General features: G+C 44.9%; 1 protein-coding gene across 1 annotated transcript; it reads left to right on the top strand.

Moving 5' to 3' along the window:
- Positions 1 to 1,404: 1,404 nt before the first annotated feature.
- On the top strand, positions 1,405 to 19,960 carry lrp12 (low density lipoprotein receptor-related protein 12). The gene is made up of 12 exons (XM_080787669.1): positions 1,405 to 2,319; positions 2,375 to 2,529; positions 3,860 to 3,916; positions 4,097 to 4,229; positions 5,717 to 5,916; positions 6,269 to 6,624; positions 8,349 to 8,498; positions 11,692 to 11,913; positions 13,688 to 13,954; positions 14,784 to 14,986; positions 15,810 to 15,942; positions 16,955 to 19,960. The coding sequence occupies exons 2-12, from the start codon at positions 2,466 to 2,468 to the stop codon at positions 18,056 to 18,058; spliced, it is 2,889 nt and encodes a 962-aa protein (XP_080643795.1). The 5' UTR covers positions 1,405 to 2,319; positions 2,375 to 2,465; the 3' UTR covers positions 18,059 to 19,960.
- Positions 19,961 to 20,786: the final 826 nt, after the last annotated feature.

Genomic DNA, 20,786 nt, shown 5'->3' with positions numbered 1-20,786 from the left:
CTGATAAGCGGCACGCTCTACAGGCTTTGATTATTTGTTTTGCCCTGGATACGTTTCAGTGTATGACTGAGTGCTCCGAACTATATTATTCAGTTAGTATTCACTGAATTAATATTACCATTATGGCCCTGTATAAATATCAAGTGTGATTGTAACACCTATGAGCATGTTCATTTACCATAAAGTCTGGCTTGAGTTGTCCAAAATTCTACGGATATTTTCAAGCAGAAGGAATTAAAAATGCAGAAGCACGGCAGGAGTAAGGAGTCTCCTGATACGTGTGTTTGTATGTCACTCATGGTCTGGTACAACCCAATCTGAGAACCCATCGTCAAAAAAATAAGGAAGAAATTCCTTCCTTTGAATTTGCTTGACGCAAGTCGACAGTCTGTTTTGAGTGACACTATCTGTACTACTACAACATCATCATAGTCTCGAGTGAGATGAGATGAGATATACTTTGTGACACATAAAAAGCTAAAACTACTGGACAGACAGAAGAACACAAAACAGACACAAATGGACATAATCACACTCCAGGACCACCAAGGACCATATGCCATTTGGGGGGAGGCAGTTATTATGCATTCCCATTGTTATAAACTATCTGGACTACAGCAGCATCAGATTCATCATCATAGCAGCACATACGTGAAACAAACTTCACTGCGACCTGGTCGGCCACAGCCAAGACGCAATGACAATCACTGCACCATTCGAGATGTCTATTAGAGTATATTTAGTTAGTTACTTTATTGACACAAATGTATAAAACATTGGGTCCAAACAATAATAAAAAAATGTATACATGTATGGTGTTATATGTACATCATAAACGTAACTACCATTCTACATATCTATGGTGTTGTCATAACTGAAAGTTATGCGTTCTCCATTTACATAACTTGACTTTGTCTACTGAGTGGCAAAATGAAAATAAAACGTTGCTATAAAACTGAGTGGGAACAATTACCGGTAGTTTAAGAAAAAATGTGTAGCAACCTTGAATTAGAATAAAGAATAATGAAATATGTAAACAGAGCTGTGTAAATAAATAAAAACATAGCCTATATATATGAGCTATAGAATTGTATGCTTTTTCTGTCAGAAAAGACATAGCCTGCAGCTATACCGGTAAGTAAAGATAAGGTAATAATTAAGATGTAGTATAATACAAATAGACAATTTATAGTAACTACTACTCTCTCGCTCTCTCTCTCTGTCTCTCTCTCTCACTCACACACACACACACACACACACGTACACACACGCACACACACACACACACGCGCACGCACACACACACACACACACACACACACGACACACACACACACACACATTCACAGAGAGAGTGAGCACTGAGCAGCTGTTCATCTCCAGGAGGGGAGAGGGAGAGAGAGAAGAAAGCAGAGCAGAGATGGGATGGGATGCAAATGGCGACACACAGTGTGTTAGAAATAGAACACATCTCATAAATAATAGCATTTCACCACATATTCAATTTAAACGACATCTCAACAAACAACCACAGTAGTAACATGATGTACCGTTACTGCGTCACGTGACCAGGGTTTTTTTCTTTTAGCTTAGCTTTGTTGTTGTAATAGCCCAGGAAGCTAGCTAAGGTTAGCATGCTAACGCTGCTCTGCTAACAGCAACGCTATATTTTCCTTTTTTATTAGTTTGCTGTTTTATTCGTGCACCACAGTCACATTATGGACGGTTTATGGCGCTGCGTGTGCACGTTTGCGTGACGGTCGGTGTGTTGTTATTCGTAGCCGTTTGTTTATTTTGCAACGGGAAGCTATAGCCCATAGCCACCGTTAGCCTGTTATTAGCCTTTGTCTTTTGTGAGGATGTTGTGAAGGTAAATAAATCAATTTTTAACTCTTATGATAAGGACCCCGACAGACTACTGTGGTAGATTACTGTGACACTACAGGATTACAACGATGACTGCTTGAATATCATTCCACATTTATCTTCACTTGTTTTCTGGAAGAGTTGGATGTTTGTTTAACCAGTATAATAATAATAATAATAATAACCAGTATAATATACTGCTTACCAGTTCCATTACATACTGCTTAACCAGTATACTAATAATTATAATAATAAACCAAACTTTATGAAAGACATAAGGTCCATAGTAACATAATAATTAATAACCAATAGAATATTCCAGTTAAACAGTTCATAACATACATGTTTGCTGGTTTATTGATAACCGATCGTTGGAGGTGATCAGGTTTTCAGAATATTGGATGAATCGGTTAATTTGTCATAACTATTTTATTAGATTAATTGGTTATCGAGGTGAATAGGCGAGTGGCTGGTTAACTGTTAATCAGATGAATTGGTTATCATCGAGGAGATTGGTTGGTTAACTATTCAACTAGATGCATCGCAAAGCGAGGTGATTGGTCGGTTAATGAGTAGAAAGGTGGTCAAGGTGGTTAGTTATGGCCTGGAGCGAGACCCTGTCACCATGGAGACCACTGCTCATCCTGCTGCTCTGCATCACTGGTAAGATTATTATTATTTTGGGATGTCGTATAACCCATTCTGACCTGAGATCAGATTCATACGAGGTTTCCACTGGACACACACTGGTCTGATTAACCCATTCTGACCTGAGATCAGATTCTAAAAATGTCAAAAATAGCAGACCTACAAGCTCGTAGCGCGCCACTCGGTGGCGCGCTATGAGCTTGTAGATCTGCTATTTTTCAATAGCTAAAGCATAACATGATGCCAACACCAAAATGGGTTCCCGTTCAGAATGGGATAATCCACTGGTTCCCAAACAGTGGGTCGGGACTGACAAATCAGTCCCGACATATTATCTCAAAACATGTAAAAGAAAAACTTTTCATAAATTCATAACAAAATCCAATGATCTTTTTTTCCCAGTAATGTCATGAAGAAATGCAAGAAATCTAAGAAATTCCATGAATTAGAACAAATGTTTAAGAAGTAGTGAAAATAGCCATAAAAGTTGAGAACCACTAATTATCTATAGCCTATATCTAGTGTTGTCTATTAGCAAGGCTTCCCAAACCTTTCAGTGCCACCGCCAAAATAATCATATTTGAACTTTTCTATCACAAAATCTTCACTATCAAATCTGAACGGGTCCATTTGGTTCCATTTATTTTATACACTCTGAGTTACAGACCTGTAAAGGCCTATTCATAGTCTGGTTTTTCGGTGGTGAGGTGACCACCGCTCCGGTGGTGAGCTGACCACCGGAGCTGAAATAACATTGAGCAGTGGTGAGTAAAAACAGAGAGAAGGGCTGGAGCGGCGGTGGCGGTGGTTTGCTCTTCACCGCGGCTCGTGAAGTCATGTTGTAGTTTGGTGGTCACCTCACCACCGTAAATCCAGACTATGTGTGAGCCTTTACCTCTGGTCTGGTGGTAGTTTGAGAAAGACTGGTCTATAGCAGGTGTCTTCAAGGTTTTTCCAGACCAAGGACTCCATAGCTGAGAGAGAGAGAGAGATGAGGCAGGGGTCCCCACTGAAGTTGCACGTACAACATTGTGTTTCAGATTAAACCTTTTCATAGATTTCATTGCATAGATGGCTTCAAAGCCTTGTTTGGCAGCACTATCATCAGTGTTTGGTCATCATCAAAGTAATGATTTGTGTTACTTAAGAATAATAATATTAAATTCATATATGACTATACTGGCGGGCCATAAATTATACATTTAAGGAAAGAAATCACAGGAAATATATAATGTGTTCTATTTATGGACTTGTTTTCATTTTGAACAATTGTTAATAACTGTGCGTGTGTGTGTGTGTGTGTGTGTGTGTGTGTGTGTGTGTGTGTGTGTGTTCTCTCTCCCAGGTCAGTCAGTCGGCTCTCAACATAATGACAATGTGTACGTGTCAGGACAAACGACCGGTGAGTTCATTGAGTCGCGGAATGATTCGTATTTTTATTTCAAAAGATTTTCTTCCTTTTAACCCATTTAGACCTGAGGCCGATTCTAAAAAACACCTGTTTCTGTGTGTGTCTGTGTGTGTGTGTGTCTGTGTGTGTGTGTGTGTGTGTGTGTGTGTGTGTGTGTGCGTGTGCGCGCAGGCTGTGGTCAGACTCTGCAGATGGTGTCCAACAGTGGCGTCATCACCAGTCCAGGTTGGCCTTTCAAGTATCCCGATAGTGTCAACTGTTCCTGGAACATACGAGCGCCGCTAGGAGATGTTATCACCATCAGGTACACGTGCACTACACACAGACATACATTACACACACACACGCACACACACACACACACACACACACACACACCAGCAAGCACGGACGGCAGTTAGGGCTGTCACCGTTACACGTTCACATTTTAAGTTGCAGATTAATTGTCACATGTAATTTGCGATTAACTATTTAATCGTGTTTTTGGCATCGGAAATTGGAACATTATGAATAGGAATTACATTTCTGTTTTGCCTTTTTGGCATCGTATTTAAAATAAGTGCACAGGGCAGGGCAGATATGACAAACGACTGAACTATACCAAGAATTGTCCATTTTATTTCAGTCAGGACAACTCAATGGATGGAATATATATTTATTGCAATATATTATATTATGGTTTGGCGATGCATTGGATCCGCTTTTTAGGTACTCAGATCATGCGCATCAGTCCCAACCACAGGGACTCTGAATCCCCCCGTACCGTAACAGCAGATCCAAAACGACAGGTGGTAGCTGGGGTGGAGGAGGGTGAGCAGCAAAGGTTTAAGCAGACAGCAGCGTAGCAGTATCAGTGTGCAGCAGGATGAGCAGTGCAAACCTCCAGTTTAAGTTGCCGGTGTGAAGATGGAATGAGTGTGTGATTGGATGAAGTGAATCATGTGAATGAGAACGTGATGCTGAGGCAGCCCAATGAACGGCCAGCAGCAACTGCACTAGAGTTTCCTGACTGAACTTGCTCTGTGCATGTCTGTGACAGGCACGACGCTCATAAATCAGACCAGTCTGAACTGAGTGGTGCTGTACTGTACTTGTGCTGTACGTACTGTACTCTACAAGCTTTCCTCCCTGGCGTGTGTGTGTGTGTGTGTGTGTGTGTGTGCATGCGTGCGTGCGTGCGCGCCACAGCAACCATGTGTACTTGTGTGTCAGCCTTTGCAGCTTTTGTCCAACGTAAGAAGGAGCCCCCAGCTCCACTGGGTTAGATGAATGTCAGGAACTTCCCGTAAAGATGCCAGCTCATTGTAAAAGCTGCATTTATAATTCACATGTGTGTGTGTGTGTGTTTGTTAGACTGCGCAACAGTGACACAATTTCCGTGCTTGGACACGTGGACATGTTACACATAGAGACACACATTGTTGTCTATAGGAGTGGTTAGCCACCACTCAAAATGAGCTGAAATAGTTGATCCACAAGCTTGCAACGGCCGTTGTATGGAAACGATTATGAGAAAATAATCGCGATTATCTCAAATAATCGCGATTATACTTTTATGTAATAACTGTGACAACCCTAACGGCAGGAGGTAGAGCGTCATGGGAATACAAAGGTTCCCGCTTGGTTCCATCCCGCCCCCCTCTCCCCCTTTGTGACTGTCAAAGTGCCCTTGAGCAAGACACTGAAACCAAATGCAAATGTGCTGTCAAAAAATCAACCCTCCTCTCCTCTCCTCTCCTCTCCTCTCCTCTCCTCTCCTCTCCTCTCCTCTCCTCTCCTCTCCTCTCCTAGCTTCCAGGACTTTGAGCTGCAGACGTCCCGTCGCTGCGGGTCGGACTGGCTGTCCGTCGGCAGCTACAAGAACCTGGACGCCTTCAGGGTGTGTGGCTCGTCTCTGCCCGCTCCCTTCATCTCCTCCCTGGACGTGTGGGTCCAGTTCCACTCGGACCGCAGTCTGACCGCCAAGGGCTTCAGACTGCTCTACGTGACCGGTGAGACACTGCAGACCAAGTCACTGTCCCCGGCTTAAACCACTTAACGGATGTAGAAACATCAATCTGTATGGATGGGATGATTTAGATGGCGAGTAATTAATGTTTTAAGATTTTCGTTGTCGTCGGCTAAACGGGGGGGGGGGGGGACATTTTCGATGATGTCCCACTGTTGTGCAACACCGAGGATTGCACAACAGGTGCTCCTAGGCTGTAGAGCGATGCGATCGGTTTTTCATATCAATAACCTTCGTCTTTTGGATAAAACTGGGTGTTACTAATAGAAAGGACGGTGAACTTTGTCCTGGGCGATTGGGGTGTTAACTTTCGTCTGTCTGTCTGTCTGTCTCAGGTAAACTGGGAGAGTCCAGTTGTCTCTCAGACCAGTTCCATTGCTCCAGTGGGAAGTGCATTCCGTTGTCGTGGCGATGCAACTCTCAGGACGAGTGTGGGGACAACTCCGACGAGGAGCTGTGCGGCGACCTGTCGCAGCCTGCCGCCGACGCCTTCCACCAATCGCAGCCGTCCGACGACGCCAGCCTGGACCAATCGCAGCGCGCCGCCGCAGCCTTCGACCAATCGCAGCCCTCGGCTGCCTTCTCCTTCCAGCCGTGCGCCTACAACCAGTTCCCGTGCCTGTCTCGCTACACCAGGCTGTACACCTGTCTGCCTGCCAGCCTCAAGTGTGACGGAAGCATAGACTGTCAGGTAAGACACACAGAGAGACAGGAAACCATGCTCAAGGACACTTCAGGACAGTAACTCTGGGGGAGCCCGGGTTCGAACTGGCAACCTTGCGGTTACCATCCAGCCACTCTACCCCTGAGCCACTGCCGCCCTGTCTGCCTGCCAGCCTGAAAGGAGACAGAGAGAGACACACGCTGTAATTTATGTTAATGTATGCTAATCAATTGCGATCCAGCCATGTGTTGTCAAAATTAATGGCCGTACCTTCAAAAAGATGCTGACTGAGCGAGGAGCGATCTCCCATTCCTTAAAGCGAGGCTCAGAATGCAGATAATTGCGTTGGGGTGGATCAGCGGTCATGTCCCTGCCCACCACCGTGAAGCCTGGGAGGAGGGTTTAATCCACCGTGGTGCGTCTGGCGTTGTAGGACACTGGTTCTCAAACTGTTTCATGTCAAGGACCCCCAAATTGACAATTATTATTAGCCTGCAGACCCTCCAATAGTAAATATATGCCAGGGACCCCCATAACATGTTTATGGCTCTAGCAGTGATTCTCAACTATTTTCATAGCATTTCCATCTCTGGGATCCCAAATGTATATAATGTAAAAACAATGTTAATTTAACAAATTACACAAATGGAACCATGTTGTACACTCTCTTGAGTTATGGACCCATTTGGTTCCATTTGGGTCCTATATTTATACACCGAGTTACAGACTCATACATTTGGTTCTACTCTGAGTTACAGACCCATATTAGGGTCCATTTGGTTCCTAAGTATCATTTAGCTGGGTCCTGGGAACCCCCTGGAACTAGATGTGTAAATTACGTCAGACTTTTGGTGAAAAATATGGAAATTATTTTAAGCATGGAACCAAGTACTCCAGGCTCCTGGTGAATCATGACCACACAACATTTGATTCTGTGTCAAATAAAAATAAAAAGGGTATTTATTAAATATTGTCGCTGTCCGGCAGAAACCAGCTGACTCCATTTTTATTCTGTATTTCCCCCCCCCCCCCATAAATCAATGATATTGAACACCTTTTACGTCTGTGTGGGTTAAATAAAATCACACCCGTGTGAAGTGAAGGGCGTTATTATCATCACGACGTCTCCATTCATTGTCAATGGGAAAGTTTGTGTAAGACAATAATCTACACTAATAGCTGAATATAGGAGGGGCTAGTGCCCCTCAAAAATATTGAACCAATGAAAAGTGAACTTGATACATAGAAATTGATTTATTGGAAATTCTGATTTCCAATTGTAACATCAATCATTTTGTTTTGATTGTATTGTTCCACGTTTTGCTTTGGCAATATAAACGTGTGTTTTATCATGCCAATAAAGCCATTTTAATTGAATTTAACTGAATTGGGAAGTATTAAAAGTTTCTTCTGACAAAAATTGGCTAACTCCTTTGGACCCTCAAACTGTCTGCTAAAGCAGCGAACTCCAGCCCATCTCCCCTCTCATGCACGTATCTGACAATATATAAAGTCACAATGCCAACATTGAAGAGGCAGTATTACTTTATTTAAAAAATATATGGTTTTCTTAATTTCCTTGAAAAATGAACTTTTTGTAGTTAGATGGTTTCTGCCAGACATAACATATTACAATATTGACAGTATACATTATTGGGATCTTAGACTAATAGACCGTGACCTTCTGTTTGTACGACGTCGGTGTTGATGATGATGACATATTGATGTTGTGTTGTCCTGGCAACGTGTAGGACCTGGGCGACGAGATCGACTGTGACGTTCCCTCTTGCGGCGAGCGCCTGAAGAACTTCTACGGATCCTTCTCCTCTCCCAACTATCCCGACTTCTACCCACCGGGAAGCAACTGCACCTGGACGATAGACACCGGAGACCACCGGAAGGTACACAATGACCCTGACCTCTGAATACATTTCGGTGTTAGCATTATGTTATGCTTTAGCTCAGGGGTGGGCAACTTTGACGATAGAGAGGGCCACAATACTTCCACACTCACTCCAGTGGGGCCACAATGCATATTAATGTCGTAGCAAAAATATTTTTTGCTATATTTGAATTAAAATCCTGAATATTTATTTTACAATTTTTTAAATTGGAATTCTGAATTAAATACAAATATATTGGCAAGACAAAAACATTGTAATCATACTAAAATTCAGCGAATGTCTGAATGAATGTCTGAATGAATGAATGAATGTCCCTGACAGCGCTTTATCTCAACATTGGCTGGCCCAATCACTCCCACTTTTCACACAGGCATGGACCATAATTATATGGAGGTCTTCCTGGAGCCCTTTTTCCAATTTGACACATTAATGATTTATAATGAATTTATTAGTGGATTAAAAAATGCAAAAATGGGTATTGTACTGTCAATATCACATGAATATGAATGCAAAGTAGCGGTCCATGTGTGGACAGGCTACCTGTCGCCGTTGTGCATGGTGAGATGTGTGCAAACCGTGTAGTTTATCAGGAGAAGAATACCAAAGGATGCAACATTTATCAGTGAATTAAAAACACACCGGGCGCAGTACCCCCCCACGGCCACAAGAGGGGGGCAAATATCTCACAACGGGTAAGGGCTAGTACTAGTAATGAACTGAAATCAATAATATATCAACGCTCCGGTTCGGTCTCTATCTTTTGATAGACACACACAGAGTCACACTGAAAACTGGAGCCTTTTCATTGAGTGACGGACACAGATAGACTAATGTATGTCTGGCTGACGCAACACACCGGCTTCACGGATTGGCCAGAGGCGTCACATGACGTTTGTACCACTGTAGAGATATAAGAGATAGCGTGTGGTTGACAGAACTGCATTGTGGGACAGAGAAGCAAGAAGAACCTAATGTTAGAATGATCGACTGGACCGTCCGTCTGAAAGGAGGAGCAGAGAGATGTCGCCATGCAGCTGTGGTGCTGCAGGACAAACTGTACTGCTTTGGAGGAAACAGTGATCCAATTGATGTTCACGTCTTCAACACAGTGTCTTTATGCTGGAGGAAGCTGAGCCCAGGAAGAGGAGGAGGACGCCACCTAGAGGTTCCATCCAGGCGCTCTGGCCACACAGCTGTGTTGGTTGAAGATATAGTCTACATCTGGGGAGGGAGCCCTTACTGCAATGTGCTTTATGCATTTGATGTTGACGCCTACAGATGGTTCAAACCCAGGGTTTCTGGCACTGTTCCAGAGGAGAGGGAGTACCACTCAGCCTGTGTGTTGGAGAAGGTCATGTTTATACATGGAGGACTCCCCATGCTGACTGGATGTACTAATGACATGTACAAGTTGGACACCAGCACAATGGTCTGGACTTTAATTAACACCAGAGGAACTCAACCTACTGCTACATGCTTTCACTCTGCCACCATCATCGGGACAAAGATGTTTGTATTTTACCAGTACTATCCCCTCAGAGTGTTTGACACAGAGACCAACCTCTGGCTGAGCACACCATCTCCCCAGCCTCATCCAGAAGGATGGTTCTATCATTCAGCATTTACCTACAATGGAGAGCTGTACATAGTTGGTGGCTGGAACAATATTAATGTGTGTAAATTCAGTCCAGAGACCTTCTCCTGGAAGAAGGTTGAGCCCAAGGGAAAGGTCCGGGTCCGATGTATGAGATATGCTGCTGCATGCATGGTGGGAGATCGTATCTTCCTCTTTGGAGGAAACACCAACCCTGATAACCTGTATGTCTTAGACTTCAATCCTAGCCTCAAGACATTATGTAAGCTAGCAGTTATTCAGTACGGTCTGGAGCAGTCGGAGCTCACACACGACATCAGGTGGGAACTGGCAGCCATGACAACCAACAATAACAACCCCACGACGCCGACATGATAAAAGCATGCCTACGATAAATCACACCCGTGTGAAGTGAGGGACGCTAATATATTAAATATGTTGATTAAACATTAAACGCCATTAACAATAAAGAGACAATATGGCGTAAACGACACAACATTCGTTGTCAATGCGTTTACTAAACAAACTTTGAACTAAAGACAAACATTAAACCTGTGTATAGGAAGGGCCCCTCAAAAATCTGAAAAATTCATAAAACGGCAAAAACAAATTACACTTGTGGGACGTGAGCGGTGCCTTTGACTTGTTTGTCTGGGGAACCCGTCACAACTGCCCCTCCCTACCTACCCCACCATACCATCCAAAAAACCACCCGGTTCGAATACCGGCTCCTCCTGTCTACATGTGGAAGTGTCCTTGGGCAAGACACTGAACCCCACACTGCCTCCAATGAGTCGGTGTGAGCTCGCCACCGTTGGTGTGCGACTGTTCGCCGCTTCACCTCCCAATGTATGAATGAATGAACCATTGTAAAGCGCTTTGAGCACTTGGAAAAGCGCTATAAAAATGCAATTCATTATTATTATCACAGTGATGATTTGATTGGTTGAGCACGGAATGTCACATCACATTCATTCCGCTCTTAAAATCACACACACTTTCTTTCTCGGTTATGGAAGGTAAAAAGTCAGTGTGTCACCGTATCAAGATAATAGTCATCAGTCCAGTTACCAAGAGATAAAAAGTGTCCATGTTTATCCAGATTTTTTTATGTTTGCCATTTTTTAAATGGAATCCTGAAGTTTTTTTTTAAAAAATTTCAAATGCATTTAGTTATAGTTATGTTAACTTTATGAATGAAATACAAATACATTGGACATAAAAAACTAGACAATAACATTTTAATACTTTAGTAATTAGCTGAAATCAATAATATATCAATGTTCGCTTATTAACCTGAGGGTCTCATTACATGATGGTGAGGGCCGCATGTGGCCCCCGGGCCGCCAGTTGCCCATGTATGCTTTAGCTATTGAAAAATAGCAGATCTACAAGCTCATAGCACGCCACCGAGTGGCACGCTATGAGCTTGTAGAAGCTCATAGCATTGTCAGCTTGTAAGATCGGCTATTTTCAAAAGCTGTGTTTGAACAATGAGTACTTTCTACTTTTGGTACTTTTAAGTACATTTTGATGCCAATACCTTTGTACTTTTACTCGAGTACATTTTGAACTCCCCTGTGTGTTCTATACCAGGTGATCCTGCGGTTCATAGACTTCAAGCTGGACGGAACGGGCTACGGGGACTACGTCAAGGTGTACGACGGCCTGGACGCATCTCCTCGCCGCCTGCTCCGAGTCCTGACCGCCTTCGACTCGCGGGCGCCGCTCAGCGTCGTCTCCTCGGCGGGCCAGCTGACCATCCACTTCTACGCCGACAAGATCAACGCGGCGCGCGGCTTCAACGTCACCTACCAGGTGTGTGTGTGTGTGTGTGTGTGTGTGTGTGCAGGGCTCGAAATTAACTTTTTTACTTGGTAGCACTGGTGCTCCCAAATTCAGAATGAAGGAGCACCAGAAAAAAATTAGGAGCACCCACCAAAATTTTACGAGCACCAATATGTAATCGATTTTTTACATTCATTATTATTACACTTGTAGCCTACAGCAGTGGTTCCCAACATTTTTCATGTCAAGCACCCTCAAATTGACACTCATTAGCCCACGGACCCCCATTTGAAAATATATGCCAGGGACCCCCATATGAGAAGATTTTTACGGCTCTAGCAGTGATTTTCAGTTATTTACATTTCAAGGACCCCCAGTTTGACCTGAATTAGGCTACCGTTCCCCATTTCTATCTCTGGGACCCATAAAATCAAAGTTAATTTAACTGAGTGTACAAATGTACAGTGAAATTGGTTTACCCATAGTATGTAGTACACTCTCAGAGTTTCAGACCCATAAGGGTCCATTTGGTTCCTAACTATCATTTAACCGAGGACCCCTAGGGATCCCCGGACCCCACTTTGGGAACCACTGGCCTACAAGCCAGTTGGTATGAGATGCTATTTTTGTGGCAATAAACCAGTTGAAAATATAATTAAATTCTAAATACTGTCTCTGCTATAATTTCTGAATTTGTAAATGGCTACAAAACCCTTTGTTTTATGTAGGCCTGCTTTTTGATTGAAGTAAAAAAAATATATATATATATATATATATATATATAGGCCTACTGTATATATTTATGAGAAGTTATTTTCATAACGTCATCATAAATGTGTGTGTGACTCCACACATTCCATTCAATTGAGCCCTTTTGTTGTCTCTCACAGCTGAGGACCTCAGGTCCAGCTGATGTTGATCACCCAATCAGTCCACGAACTGACGGGAGGTTAGAGGAAGTAGAAGAAGCCAAGGAGATATTTCTTTAAACAATCATAACTCTGGACAGGAATGGACTAGGAACTTACTTTTTTTTTTACATGCTCAGATCTTTATGCTCTACAAGTTTAAATCATCTCGCGGGAGGGAACCGGCCCGCGACACTTTCGGTCGCGATCGTTTTGGTCGCACTACAGTAATTATATGCAGTAGCACTGGTGCGCCCAGTTATATTTTGAGATCGCACAGATTAAAATTCAGGCGCATTTGCGACCAAAATGGTCGCTATTTCGAGCCCTGGTGTGTGTGAGACAGTGTTGTTTTTGGCAGCAAAATTTAGTTTTAGTCATATATTAGGGCCGATTCATACTCCTATTTTAGAGCCGAATAAAAGTCGGTTCGGCCTAACCCTAACCCAGAGCCTACAATGTGACGTCATTTGAGGTTCAGGGGGGTGGGGGGGGGGGGGCGGGTACCGTCCTAAAGTCGGCTCTTCGGTGCTACTGAAAATTTCTGACGAGCCGAAATCATTTCGGCACTACAGCGCTGAAACAGCGGTAAAATAGGAGTATGAATCGGCCCTTAGTCTTTTGTTTTGTTTTTTGAACAGTTTTCATTTAGTTTTAGTGACATTTTAGTCACCTAGAATGTTTTAGAGTTAGTCTAGTTTTAGTCGACTACATCTACAGTTGATTTAGTCACCTAAAATGTATTTTGGCGGGCCTTGATGCCGTCGTAATAGCCAATCTACAAGCTCACAACGCGTCGCAGTGCGACGCGTTGTAGAGCTTGTAGATCTGCTATTTTCAGCATGCAACCAAGTTTAAAATGACTCATTGTCTGCGTCTGTGCGTGTGTGGTCCAGGTGGACGGGTTCTGCCTGCCGTGGGAGGTCCCGTGCGGGGGGAACTGGGGCTGCTACACGGAGCAGCAGCGCTGCGACGGCTACTGGCACTGCCCCAACGGCCGCGACGAGCTCAACTGCTCGTCCTGCCAGGAGGACGAGTTCCCCTGCTCCCGGAACGGGGCCTGCTACCCCCGCTCGGACCGCTGCAACTACCAGAACCGCTGCCCCAACGGCTCCGACGAGAAGAACTGCTTCTTCTGCCAGCCGGGGAACTTCCACTGCAAGGTGACCACTTGTACTAGGCCCGGTGGCGGCGGTTCCCTCTTAAACGTTTTAAGATCAAGACCCAAAAGAGGGCACCCAAATTGGTGAAAATAGCACGTCTACAAGCTCACAGTCACAACGGGGCACGAAGCTTTTAGATCTGCTATTTTCACTATGTTTTGTTGTTGTGTTTATTTAAGGAAATGATTAGATTATAGAAAAATCTTGGAGTTGTTTTTAATTGATGACAAATTGTGAATTTTTTGTTACATTAAACCTTTTTCTTTTGAAATAATATCTATCTATAAATGCAGTCTCTGTCTCTCTGTACATCTGTGTGTACAGACAGAACAGTTCGCCCGACCGACTTCAAATTCGACACACGTTTTCCACACTACCACAGGGGGTGACCCAGTGTCCGGTCAGACCCACAGTTGTCCAGAACCGCCCCAAAAAAACCTCTGCCCGGGCTCTGGACAGGGCAGAGGGCATAGGGAGCTGGCTTGTTCTGACATGATTCTGACGTCGGCTTATACTCCATATTTGGGCATGCCTGACAAAGAACTCCATATTTGGCCATAAAAGGGACACAGACATAATATCTGAGTGGGGCAAGCTTGCATTTCCAACTTGGCATCGTTCCAAGTAGGCCTGTGCCCAACTGGCACCGCTCTAGTATTTTTTAGTTTAGTAAACAGAAAACAGCCTGAAAAGGTTGAGAACTAGAAGGTGATCTATAGTCCCCAACGTCCACTGTACGGTATTGATTGATTGATACGTTAACAATAGATGCATGTACAGTCAAAGGATGAGCTGTGGGCTCATTCCTCTTCTCTTGTCTTGTCTTCAGAACAACCGCTGTGTGTTTGAGTCGTGGGTGTGTGACGCCCAGGACGACTGTGGCGACGGCAGTGACGAGGACAACTGTCCCGTCATCGTCCCCACCAGAGTGATCACGGCCGCCGTGATCGGAAGCCTCATCTGTGGCTTACTGCTGGTCATCGCTCTGGGCTGCACCTGCAAGCTCTACTCCCTACGCATGTTCGAACGCAGGTACGATGACCTAACCATCTCATACAATAATCTCTAACCTAAACATATCTATTGCTAGCTTTAACCTAAACCCATCTCATACCAGGTTTAACCTAAACCCATAGAATATTAGCTTTAACCTAAATCCATACAATACTAGCTTTAACCTAAACCCATCTCATACCAGCTTTAACCTAAACCCATACAATACCAGCTTTAACCTAAACCCATACAATACCAGCTTTAACCTAAACCCATACAATACCAGCTTTAACCTAAACCCATACACTACTAGCTTTAACCTAAACCCATACAATTGAGCTTTGTTGGCATGAGAAAACATACGTTTACATGTCCAAAGTAAAGGTGGCTGCACACTGGACGCGTTTTTTTCCAGTGTGCACCCACCTTTTAGTGTCAAAATATAAAACAAAAACTGTTGAAAACGGGAAAGTATGTACAGTTGGAGGGGGTACAGCATTTTGTAAACAGAGATATGTCACATTGCATCGTTGAAGTTATACAGGGTATAAGGCTTTGTCACTTTGGGACAAATAGCAGCAAGACTATTTAAATAGTATAGAAAACCCCCCTCAGATTTAAGATGTGTATAACCCTCTCTCACCTATACTTACTTAAAACGTAAACCCAACTAATACTATCTTAAATCTAAACTTATACTAGCTTTAGACCTTAACTCAACCGTCCTAACCCCTAACCTGCAACATGGATGTATTACCACAGTATTACTGCAATGACAGGTCATCTAAATCTGTGATTGGACCTTGCTTAGCGGCTCCGCTTAATCTCTGGCCCTGTGACTGATGATGATTGGTCGTTTCAGGTCATTCGAGACCCAGCTGTCACGCGTGGAGGCGGAGTTACTGCGGCGGGAGGCCCCGCCTTCTTATGGTCAGCTGATCGCCCAGGGACTCATCCCGCCCGTAGAGGACTTCCCCGTGTGTTCTGGAAACCAGGTAAACACACACACACCCATAGATTAAACCAGGTAAACACACACACACCCATAGATTAAACCAGGTAAACACACACCCATAGATTAAACCAGGTAAACACACACCCATAGATTAAACCAGGTAAACACACACCCATAGATTAAACCAGGTAAACACACACCCATAGATTAAACCAGGTAAACACACACCCATAGATTAAACCAGGTAAACACACACCCATAGATTAAACCAGGTAAACACACACACCCATAGATTAAACCAGGTAAACACACACACCCATAGATACAAAATAAAAATACAGATGCCTCATCGGTGGCTGCAGTTCATTGGAGCAACGTGTCTGCAACGGGAGGAGGAAGTCAGGTGGAATCTTGAAGGAACGCGCCGCTTCTGATTGGCCTATAATCGTTCTTCCATTTTGCTTCCACTATATGCTTCGCAAGGAATCTCGGGAAAGCTTGCCAATGCATCCCGTTGCCTTCTGTTGAGATACAGACGGCCCAGAGCCGGAAGAAGCGTCTACCTTTATATGTCTATTCACACGTTAATTACACAACAACAATACACAGCTGCTTTAGTTGTGTATGAGAAAAAGAGGGGATATCCAGGTGCTCACCAGAGATGTAAAAAGGTGATAATGGTACTAAAAAGGTGCTCAAATGGGATCCTTATTCTAAAATAAGCAACTATAGTGCTGACCGTCAAAGTAGCTTATACTAGACTTGGCAACACTGTGAACAGTTTTACTTTCTTCTGGTCATTATTTAGGTAGCACACACATATTTTCAATGCCTTTGGCAGAGTTCAAATGAGCCATTTTGCAATCCTGAGTTTAATCGCCATTAAAAAAATCAATCAATGCACACCACAATTTCTTTCATATCCTGTGCTACTATTTTGCCTACTGCTCCCATAGCAGTGTCCGTCTGTCCGTCCAGAGGTCTTAATGCTAACTGTTGTGTGTCCGTCTGTCCGTCCAGAGGTCTTAATGCTAAACGTTTTGTCCGTCCAGGCGTCCGTGTTGGAGAACCTTCGTCTGGCCGTCCGCTCCCAGCTGGGCTTCACCTCCCTCCGCCTCCCCTCGTCATCCTCCTCCTCGTCCAGCCGCCGTGGCGGTGGCGGTAACCTCTGGAGGCGTCTGTTCCGCCTGTCCCGCTCCCGCCGCTCGGGCTCCCTGGCGCTGGTCTCCTCGGGCGACCCGGAGGATGGCAGCGGCGCCGGAGTCACCACCGCCACCACCGGGAGCAGCACCGGGAGCCGGCGCGGCCCGCTGCCGCTGGACTCCGACGACACGGACACCGAGAGCGACCGAGGAGGAGGGGCGAGGGACGGAGAGAGGGAGAGAGGAGGAGGGGGAGGAGGGGGCGCAGCGTCGTCGGTAGGAGGGGGACCGGTGGCGCCCCCGCTCCCCCAGAAAACGCCCCCGGCCGTGGCGGTGGAAGCCGCCATCGTCTCGGTGACGTCGACCGCCGCCACCAGGGACCCGGCCGGGTCTTCTCCCGCCGCCGTGACCGCGGCGGTCGGACCGGCGGCGGCGTCCCCCCGCGGCCCCGCCTCCTCTGATGTCACCACCGCGGGCCACGCCTCCTCCTCACAGCTCCACCACAACACAGCGGCGGCGGGGGCGGGCGGCGGCAGTGGGCAGCTGAGCTCGGCGCTGGGCCGGCTGGCCCGCAGCCTGGCCTGGGCTCGCTGCAGGCTGCGGCCCGTCCAGAACCACCACCACGTCCAGCAGAACGCCAGCAGCCCGCTGCGCCACCTGGTGGACAGCGGCGGCGGCGCCTCGGTGGCCGCGGCGGAGAGGAGAGGCAGCCGAGACGAGGAGGACGACGTGGAGCTCCTCATCCCGCCGTCCGACTCCGACTCCGCCTCCTCCTCCTCGCTGGGGGGCGTGGCCGAGATCTGCCGGCCCCTGCTGCCTCGCCCCGCCTCCTCCTCCTCCTTAGGCCACACCCCCCAGCGGCATCATCACCACCACCACCACCAGCACCACCACCACCGCGGCAGCAACAGGGACGGGCCGTGTGAGCGCTGTGGGAAGGTCCACACGGCGCAGATCCCCGACCAGTGTCTGGAGGCCGCCAGCAGCGATGACGAGCTGCTGCTGCTCTGCTAATTAAGACTGATTTAAAAAGAAAACTTAATTAACACCACCTTTTATTAACTAACGAACTGAAACACAATGTGGTTCCCCCTCCCCCCCCCTCCCCGGAGAGTGGAACCATTATGACTTCAACTACGGTTCCATCTCTCGGTAGTCGGTACGAAAAGCTAAAATCAACCTTTTTTCATTTCAAGGACCTCAAGGATTTCAAGGGTCCATTTGGTCACAGAGTTGGGAACCAGACGACCTAAAGAAAGAAAAAAAACAATCCCACAGGTTGAATGGAAAGACTGGCTTCTGTTCACTTGACTTGACGAGTTCTGTTCAACTCAACTCGGGCTCTGCTTCTGGCTTGTTTTTTTCCTGCAACTCTGGATGAACGATGGACAAAACTAACTTCGGTACGGCGACACAAACACGGTCATTTATTTCCCTGCTGGTCCGTCCTTTTAATTGCCCCCCCCCCTCCCCCCCCCGGTACCATCAGTGACTCCTCCCCAACGCGGTACGATCACATGTGTAACACGGTGACACTACAGTCATACATGACGTCTCCCTGGGGACTGGTACGAACGAACACTGAACAACACAACAATGCATTTGGACCTGTTAGTGTTAACCCATTTTATTCTACAAATGAATTCAAAATCCTGACAGTTTTCTGAAAAACCTTTAATATGTTTCTAATGTCAGTGGTTCTCTTCTCATAACTATTCCATGTCAAGAAACTCCAGAAATGTAAATTGGCCACCAAAACCCCATCTGAAAATATGTTGTTCCAGGGACCACGACAGCTTACACATTCGCTCTGAAAGAATATACATTCAAAGATATATTACGCCACATCAGATCTACAAGCGTCTAGATCTGCTATTTTCCCATAGCTAAAGCATAACATGATGCTTAATGCACCAAAAGGAGTTCCCGCCCCCAAAATGGGTTAGCTGGTACCGTTTACTGGTCTATTGGTTCCTAGGCCTGTCACGATTACACATTTAAGTTGACGATTCATTCTCACACAAACGATTGCGATTTAATTGTGTGGTGTTGTTGTTTTTTTGCATTCAACATTGGAACGTTACAATTTGTATTTCTGCTTAGGCTTCGTAATCACAAATTACATAGGGCAGAAATAACTTAAATATACAATAGTCGTGACAAAACAAAGCGGAAATAGTTGCACAACAACAACACTGTCTATGGACATTTTTCAACATGGAAATGATTGACGATTATGCAAAAGTAATTATCTCAAATAATTTAGCCCTTTGCTAAGTCCTTCCTCAACCCTGTCCTTGTCCAATATTGGCAAGAGAAGGATTCACGGCAAGCTGTTCTTCTCACCCATTGAGACGCATGGTAAATGACTCGTTTCAGTAGCAAGAGCTTCAAAATGTAGTCAACCAGGCCTGCAGTAGGCTTTGCACTGGACAGAATGTGCATGGCATTATTTCAATAAACTAGAAATGTAGGGTGCAACGGTATGCAACTCTTACGATCGTTTACATGTAATGCATTGGAAGACTACGGTAATAATTAGTAGGAGGGTGGCTGAGTCGTGTAACTTAACCCCAAAGTTAAGCTGTGTATGTGTTTCAACAACAACACTGCCCTGCAAAATAATAATAATAGACGCTTTTTGGGGTGGTGGGGTTTTAGCGAAGGGCAATTAGACGGCGATGTAATCATCGTGACAGGCCTACTGCCTCTTTACTGAACCGTCCCTAATGAAACTGGTCCTGGTCAACTAGTCAGAGTGGTGGTGAGCTACTAGTCCAGTGGTTCTCAACCTTTTCCGGTGGGGACTCCCAGGATAATCACATTTGAACTGGGGACCTACCCATACCCACCCTGCGAAGCACTTGAGTTGAAGTATTACAATTTAATTTATTTATTTTGAATATGGTGAAAACAGCAGATCTACAAGCTCACAACGCCTTGCATTGCGAGGCGTTGTGAGCTTGTAGATCTCCTATTTTCCCATCCCCCCCCCCCCTTACTCATAGTATTTGACAATTTGACCAATGTTTCATCCAGTTTTTATAGTATATAGTTTGTCAATTGCTTTTGATGCAGTTAATGTTTTTTGTCTTTTCTTTCTTTCCTTTTTTGAGGTTTTAAAAAGGTCTTATTAGACCCACAGGTTGAGAACCACTGAGCTAGTCCTGCTGGTCTACTTAGTCCAGTGTTTCCTCTCTTCTTGGAGCTTACAAATAAAATGTATTATCCTGAATGAACCACTGAACTTAAGCCTGTTTTAATGGTGAAAATAGCCTTTTTTTTTGCTATTTTCACCATTTCTTACGGTTTATTTTTATATTTATGTTTTATTCTGAAATTATTCCGCTGCATTCTTCTTCTTTTTAATTTTATTTTTTTATTACAACCCCAGATTTTTCCAAAATGTTCCAAAATAGCAGATATACAAGCTCTCAGCGCGGCACGAAGTGATGCGCTGTGAGCTTGTATATCAGTTTTATTTTTGTTTGTTTTGTTTTTTTAGAACTACTGTTCTAAATCCTTAGCGTTTTCTGAAAAACGTATGTTGCTAATTTGCTATATATATATATAGCTTAAATCTAAAATGACACCCGGCTTTAATGGGTTAATGGTACTTGTTCACTGGACTAACTAGTCAATAGTCCAGACCAGTAGACCACTGGTCTACTACTAGTTGCTCACTGGTCAACCCAACCGGCCCAGTGGTCTAGTAATCCAGACGTTCTATTTATTTGGTTTG

This window comes from Protomyctophum bolini (genome assembly GCF_963924005.1).
Source record: "Protomyctophum bolini genome assembly, chromosome: 17".
NCBI classification, from domain to species: Eukaryota; Metazoa; Chordata; class Actinopteri; order Myctophiformes; family Myctophidae; genus Protomyctophum; species Protomyctophum bolini.
The sequence above is the reverse complement of the archived record's forward strand: the minus strand, read 5'-3'. Positions and strand labels throughout refer to the sequence as shown.